Source organism: Neltuma alba, unplaced genomic scaffold (genome assembly GCF_004799145.2).
Source record: "Neltuma alba isolate B1F8T4 unplaced genomic scaffold, ASM479914v2 tig00010233_pilon, whole genome shotgun sequence".
Classification (NCBI taxonomy): domain Eukaryota; kingdom Viridiplantae; phylum Streptophyta; class Magnoliopsida; order Fabales; family Fabaceae; genus Neltuma; species Neltuma alba.
Window position 1 is genome coordinate 68,438 of NW_021635165.1, and position 8,001 is coordinate 76,438.

The 8,001-nt window shown below is 35.2% G+C and overlaps 1 protein-coding gene across 1 annotated transcript; it reads left to right on the forward strand.

The window, feature by feature from the left end:
* Nucleotides 1–1,730: 1,730 nt before the first annotated feature.
* On the forward strand, nt 1,731–6,516 carry LOC114755171 (uncharacterized). Its single transcript, XM_028944046.1, has 8 exons — nt 1,731–1,740; nt 1,837–1,875; nt 2,008–3,107; nt 3,578–4,151; nt 4,287–4,448; nt 4,575–5,119; nt 5,829–5,945; nt 6,028–6,516. Exons 1-8 carry the CDS (start codon nt 1,731–1,733, stop codon nt 6,514–6,516), a joined length of 3,036 nt encoding a protein of 1,011 aa, XP_028799879.1.
* The last annotated feature ends 1,485 nt before the right edge of the window (nt 6,517–8,001 follow it).

Sequence of the window (8,001 nt, forward strand, 5' to 3'; positions counted from 1 at the left end):
TATGAAGTATCACTACTTAATTGGTAAATACAATTTAGTATGCTTCTTTTTCACGTTGATAACTGTTTAAAGGATAGCTCAATTACCTTTTTTCTTCTTTTTTTTTTTTAGATTGTTCGGCAATGCCAGCGGCAAATCAAACCCTTCATAGCTTAGCAAGGTTGCAGAGGCTTGATATTCGTCGCAAGAAAGCAAACAAATTACCCCAGAGTTCATTCCAAGAGCATGGTCAGTCTAGCACTTTAGCAAGTAATGTTTATGGTAAAACAGTGAATACTTAATTTGCTACATTTTTTCCTGCTTTATTTAGGCATCACCTTATATAAAAACCCATTCCAATTTTTTTAATTTACTAACTCACAGAATTGCAAAGAGACAAGGACTTAGGTGATCAAGATTTCATTTGTTCTTATTGTAATGCTAAAATGTGGAGCGATGAACGTCTGAAAGGATACAAACATGAAAGTTTGCCGCGATTCGGAATGTGTTGTCATCAAGGGAAAGTTCATCTTCCAGCTTTACAAGATCCTCCTGCTGAATTATTAGCTTTACTATCCGGAGAACACCCTCAAAGCAATCACTTTCGATCACATATTAGAACATACAATATGATGTTTGCGTTTACATCAATGGGTGGAAGAATTGATAGAAAAATAAATGATGGACGAGGCCCATATGTTTACAAGATAAATGGGCAAAATGTGCATATGATTAGGAGTATATTGCCAATGGATGGTGCCACACCTAAGTTTGCTCAGCTATACATCTATGACACATCAAATGAGATTACTAACAGAATATTTGTTGTCAGGTAAAACTAAATTACTGTACATCACCGTTAAATCTAAACTAAATTATTTTAACGTTTTAGTACTGCATTTTATGATTTGGAATTTATTGGCCGACAGCTCACTTGCCTACGATTTTATTGTTGACACTTGCAATGGTGAGACTAGCAACTCATCAACAGTATATGTTTCTCTTGTACAATTGATACAGGAAATCTTGGATGAGCACAATGAATTGGTTAAAATCTTTCATCGAGCGCGTGATCTCCTGGCTGCTAATGAGGAACATACTATCAAAATTAAGCTTGTGCATAAGGGGGGAAGAAATATCCAACAATATAACTTACCCAGCTCAAACCATGAAATAGCTACTTTGATAGTAGGAGATATTGGGTCAACAGAATACGAAAGAGATTTGATCGTTCAATACAAGACAGGCATGTTACAGAGGATATCTGAAAAACATAGTAATTTCTTGCGATTGCAATATCCTTTATTATTTCCTTATGGCAAAGGTGGTTATAGTGAAGATATACCTCATATAATATTCACAGATGATGAGCCAAACAAACCCTCATATGTTTCATTGCGTGAGTATTTTGCTTATGTAATCCAAGATAGAGATAATGAATTCTCTACAATTCTACATGGTGGAAAGTTATTCCAACAGTTCATTGTTGATGGATATACCATGATTGAAGCAAGTAGGCTTAATTTCTTACGGAATAATCAAATGCAATTGTGTGCCGAAATGTATAGAGGATTAACTGATGCTATTCTCTTGGGGGAGAGGGAGGCAGCTGCATGAGGAAAAAGAATTATTCTTCCATCTTCTTTTACTGGAGGTCCGCGTTACATAATGGGTAATTACCAGGATGCAATGGCAATTTGTAATTGGGCTGGATATCCTCAACTCTTCATAACATTCACTTGCAATCCAAAATGGCCAGAGGTGACTAGAGCACTGGAAAGACAAAAATCAAAGTTGGAAGATCGCCCAGATATTTTATGCTGAGTTTTTCACATGAAATTAGAAGAATTGATGCAGGATTTACAAATGGTGATATCTTTGGTCCTATTAAAGCAGGTATTAATATTTATCATTTATTACTTGCACATAAATTTGTATTACTATATTTTAGAATACCATTACACACCATTGCTCGCACTATCTTCTTTACTTCAATCTTATATCAACTAATGAACTTTTACCTAATAGCCTTGTATACAATAGAGTTTCAAAAGAGAGGTCTCCCCCATGCTCATATCATTCTATTTCTGGCAACTGAGACCATGCTTGATACACCCCAAGATATTGACCGATTCATAAGTGCTGAGATACCTAATAAGGATGAAGAACCAGAGCTTTATGAGGCAGTTAACATTTACATGATGCACGGACCTTGTAGCGTAGCTAATCCTAAATCCCCATGTATGGTGAATGGAAGCTGTTCAAAATTTTATCCAAAATCATTCAATTCTAGCACCATTATCCATGAAGATGGCTACCCGCGTTATAGAAGACTAGATAATGGCCAAGAAGTAATGAAAAATGGAATACCATTGGACAATAGAAGTGTCATACCTTACAACAGCACATTATTATTAAAGTATCAGGCACATATTAATGTTGAGCGAACCAAGCATGGAGAGTCAATCAAATATTTATTCAAATATGTGAGCAAAGGACATGATCGAGCTATTGCAGCTTTCTATACAGAGACGTCTTCAAGTGATTCTAGAGCAAACCATGATGAGATAAAGATGTATTATGATGTCCGCTATTTATCACCATGTGAAGCTATTTGGAGAATACTTAGTTATGATATAAACTTTAGAACACCTTCAGTACAAAGGCTGTCTTTTCATCTCCCTAATCAGCAATCAATTATCTATGAAGATAACGCTGACTTACAAGAGGTGGTAAATCATAATGCTGGAAAACTCACAATGTTTGAAGCATGGATGAATGCAAATAAATTATATGGGGAAGCACGAAGATTAACATACTTTGAATTTCCAAACAACTTTGTGTACAAAAAAAATGGTAATTACTGGGACTTCAGGAAATCGGGGTTTGCAATAGGGAGATTGTACTATGTGCCTCCTGGGTCTGGAGAGATCTATTATTTGCGTTTACTGCTAGCTACAGTCAGAGGTCCTACATCATATGAAGATTTAAGGACCGTTGATAGCATTTTCTATCCAACATTTAGAGATGCATGCTATGCATTGGGCCTATTGGAGGATGACAGAGAATATATTGATGCTATGAAAGAAGCAAATCAATGGGCTTGGCTTCTCCAAGTTATCTTCGTCGTATGTTTTCAATCTTATTATTGTGCAACTGCATATCTCAACCAGAAATTGTGTGGGAGCATACATGGAGATTCATGGCTGAAGACATCACATACATGCAATGACAATTAACTGGTTATACAGGTATCAATTTACCCATATCTTTGACTTATCTTTATTAGGCATGCAACACTACCTAAGAAGAACAAAAAGTAAATGTCATGCAGTTTTTCAATCATATATTTTAAAATGCTTTATTCGTATTAGATATTCATTTCTGGTTTATTTAAATATATATTAGAACGCTTTCTTCGTATTAAATACTTATTTCTGTTTGGCTTTGGTTATACCACATTCTATCTTTGTCTAGATATCTGTGACAAAATAATACACATATTTTTGTAGGTCTTATATTGAGCAACACTAAACTACACAATCATGCTTTATTAAAAATTGAAGAACTATTGAAAATTCATGGCAAAAACCTTCAGGATTATCCATCCATGCCTTTACCAGAAGATTGTTCTGATAGAAGTACAATAAATAGATTGATTTTGGCTGAGTTGGACTTTGATAGAGTTGCTCTTCAACATCAACTGCATGAATATCTCAATAGTTTCACTGATGAACAAGCCACAATATTCAATTCTATCATGAATGCTGTTAATACGGGTTATGGTGGTGTCTTTTTTGTTTATGGTTATGGGGGGACAGGTAAAACATACTTATGGCAAGCATTGTGTGCGTCACTGAGATCAGAAGGAAAGATAGTCTTGAGTGTTGCTTCCAGAGGAATTGCCTCACTATTACTACCCAATGGAAAAACTGCACATTCACAATTTGCCATTCCCCTTGCAATAACTGAGGATTCGGTTTGTAATATACATCAGGGATCACCTCTTGCTGAGCTTTTGATAGAAACCACCATGATAATATGGGACGAAGCTCTTATGGCAAACAAGTACTATTTTGAGGCATTGGATAGAACACTGCGAGACATAATGAAGCTTCCAAACCCCAATGCTATAAATCAAGTGTTTGGGGGAAAGACAATTGTCCTTGGTGGCAATTTTAGATAAATTTTACCTGTTATACCCAGAGGTAGTCGAGAGGATATTGTGTTCGCCCCTATCAATGCATCTTACATATGGAATGATTGCAAAGTATTTAAACTAACAAAAAATGTAAGGCTGACTACAGGTAATTCGTCACAGTGTTCTAAGGAAATAGCTGAGTTTGCACGCTGGATTGTGTCAGTTGGTGATGGTGAAATAGATGTAGAAGATGGCACTAATGATACCATTACTATTCCAGAAGATTTGTTACTATTCCCCTCAAGTGATGCAATGGATTGCATTATTGGTAATACATATCGAAATTTACTTAATAATCGGGATGATAAATCTTATTTCAAAAACCGTGCAATACTAACATCCAACTTATCAACAGTTGATGATGTTAATAATCATATGCTTTCAATGTTACCAGGGGATGAAGTTGTGTATCTTAGTGCAGATAGTGTTTCTAAGCAAGATGGTATTAGTGCCTCCATTGCACAAATGCACTCAGTTGAGTTCTTGAACAAAATCACCATGTTTGGTTTGCCAAATCACAAATTGGTCTTGAAGATTGGATCTCCTATAATGATGATGAGGAATTTAGATAAATCAATAGGATTATGTAATGGAACCCGTTTGGTTGTCACAAGATTAGAGAAACATGTGATTGGAGCAGAGATTATCACAGGGATTGGTACAGGCCAAGAAGTCTTAATTCCACGCATTACTATTACACCATCAGAAACTTCATTACCATTTGCATTGTGTAGAAGCCAGTTTCCAATCATGCTCTCTTTTGCCATGACAATAAACAAAAGTCAGGGTCAAACTTTAACAAATGTTGGCTTATTTCTACCTTGTCTTGTTTTCACACGTGGTCAGTTGTATGTTGCTATCTCTAGAGTTCAAAATAAGCAGGGTCTCAAAATACTGATTCTTGATGATCAAGGAAACCCCACCAACAAGACTTCCAATGTAGTTTTTAAAGAAGTTTTCTACAATCTATCTCTTTGATTCTTTATTCCACAGGGGCTAATGTAGAATGATGTTATTTATGCCCGTGTTCAATTTAAATGAGATGTTTTGTGTGTATGTGGGTAATGGTTGGTCAAGTAGAAAGGCTTGTATGTATTGAGTTCTTTTATGGGCTTTGTATAGGGTGCTATTTCTAAGGGATATCATGGCATGTTGGCTTATTTGTGTGCCCAACAGCTACCTCAACTGCCATGACTGGAAACGTAGCCTAAAATGTCGAGTAGTGGATCTACATGATATGCTTTTTATGTGGATGGCGTAACACAGATATTTTATCCGTATTTGATTTACGCTTTTAAAAGTCTATCCATAAATAAACGTGGTTTAAATGCTTCTATGTCTATTTATAAGGGTGTATTGGGCATAATATCATACTTATGAAAATAATATTGACCAACTATGGGCTTTTCTGATTTTGATAAAAAAAAAAATAGACCAACGTGCTTAGTAGTTATTCAAATTTGATGTAGAACAAAAGTGCTAGAAACACACAAAACCGAGCAAAACAAGTAACAAAGCATACATGTGGTCCCCGATCATTTGCGGAGGTTGAGTTCTCTGTAGTAAGTTGCCTCTTCACTACACTTTATTTTTTTATCCATTTTTTTATTTTTCAAGATTTGTTATTTTTGTATATTATGCTTTATAGAGAGACCCCACCACTGGACAGCCTGCCCCCCCAGATCAGGTTTGGGAGATAACACATACTAGGAAGACTGCAGATGGCCAGTTACAGTGGGTGGATTCGCGATCTGAAGAGATTCATGTATGTATAAATATCTGTCCTTTATATTTAATTAAATAATTATATTTTTTTCATTCATGTAATTTGTAATTTGTAACTATAGGATCGCATGCATGAGCTCGTTCAGCAGCAATCCTTAGAGAGTGATGCTCGAATAACCTCTGATGAGATATTGACAGCTGTTCTTGGTGAGAGGTCAGGATATGTTAGAGGAAAAGGTTATGGAGCAGAGCCTCGGAGGAAGAGACTTCACACTCAATCTAGTGATTCACTTGAGAATGTACGCACCCAATTGTATGAAGAGTTTGAAAGAAGATTTCAAGAGGAGCGAGAAAAGATGGAAGCAAATCTTGCTGCAGAGCGAGAGAGGATGGAAGCAGAACGTGCAGCAGAGCGAGAAAAGATAGAAGCAGAACGTGCTGCAGAGCGAGCAAAGATGGAAGCAGAGTGTACGCAACTTGAACAAAGGATGGAGCAGTTGATGGAACAGAGAATACAAGCTCAGTTCACTGCTTTCATGCAAAAGATGCAGTTAAATGCTCCTGCAGATACCCCTACTTCTAGCGTCCCTAATATTGATCCCTCTACGTAATTTTTCTTCTGTATTATGTAATGTATGTTTTAATTGAATAATTTTTTTTTCAGTTAGAGACATAAAGAACACTTTCATGGTTATAAATCTTATTATTTAATATACCATATTTGTGTGTTAATTACTTTATTTTTATTAAACCTTTTAATAATATTTATCAGCAATATAAATAAAAGTTTTTGCAGAATTAATATATTATAAAAATAATTAAAATCACAATCAGCGGCGACATTTGTCGCCGCCGAAGCTTGATTCGGCGGCGACCACAATGTCGCCGCCGAATCAAGCTTCCGCGGCGACCACAATGTCGCCGCCGAATCAAGCTTCCGCGGCGACCACAATGTCGCCGCCGAATCAAGCTTCGGCGGCGACCACAATGTCGCCGCCGAAGCAAGCTTCCGCGGCGACATTAGTCGCCGCTGATTCTCATGTTTCAGTGGCAACAGTTTTGAGCGGCAAACTCATCAGCTTTCAGCGGCGACATTCTGTCGCCGCTGAATGTCCAGTTTCAGCGGCGACTTTTTTTGTCGCCGCTGATAAGTTTCAGCCACGGTCGCTACGGCAACGACTTGGTGGCGACAAAATGTCGCCGCTGAAAGTCGAATTTTTTGTAGTGAACTATGTATAGTTTAAATTTGAATTGGTAAGTAAACTATTTATAATTAAAATATAAAAATGTTTATCTCTAATGTATTGAGAAATTTGGGTTATATTTTTTATCCTTTAGTTCCAAAAGAAAAAAAGTCCATAAACATTCAGTGTTATATTTTTTAGAGAGAAACCCGATAAAATCTGACTAAAACATCTAAACCCAAATTAAGATTTATACTTTGAACAAATTCCTAATGAGGCTATGAGACCTAATTTAGAATTTTTGAATAATGTCAAATGAATCAAATGCCTCACTTTAAATAAAAATATAAATTAATTATTTCAGTTTTCTTACTGTCAAATTAGAAATATTATATTATTTTACTTTATTATTATTCCTATTAATTAATATTATTACTATTGTTACTTCAGTTTTCTTATTATGCATGTCTCTACCATCATTATTATTAATATTAATTTTTGCATCACTTGATTTTACAACGGTGATCCATCGTTTTAAAAATTTATGTTAGTAAAAAGGGTTTATTGGGGCATAACATCATGCCTATGAAAATAATTGCGTCTAATAAAATATCAAACCACCAATATGGACTTTTCTGATTTCAATAAAAAAAATATAAACCAACTATGTATAGTTTAAATTTGAATTGGTAAGTAAACTATTCATAATTATAACATAAAAATGTTTATCTCTAATGTATTGAAACTCAATTTTATGTTATTTATTTTGTGTCTAGCTGCACAACTAACAGTCTATTCCATTAAAATATTAGAAATTAGAAATATTATTTTATTTTACCTTACTATTAATATTCATATTAATTAATATTATTACTATTGTTATTTCAGTTTTCTTATTATGCACGTTCGTAT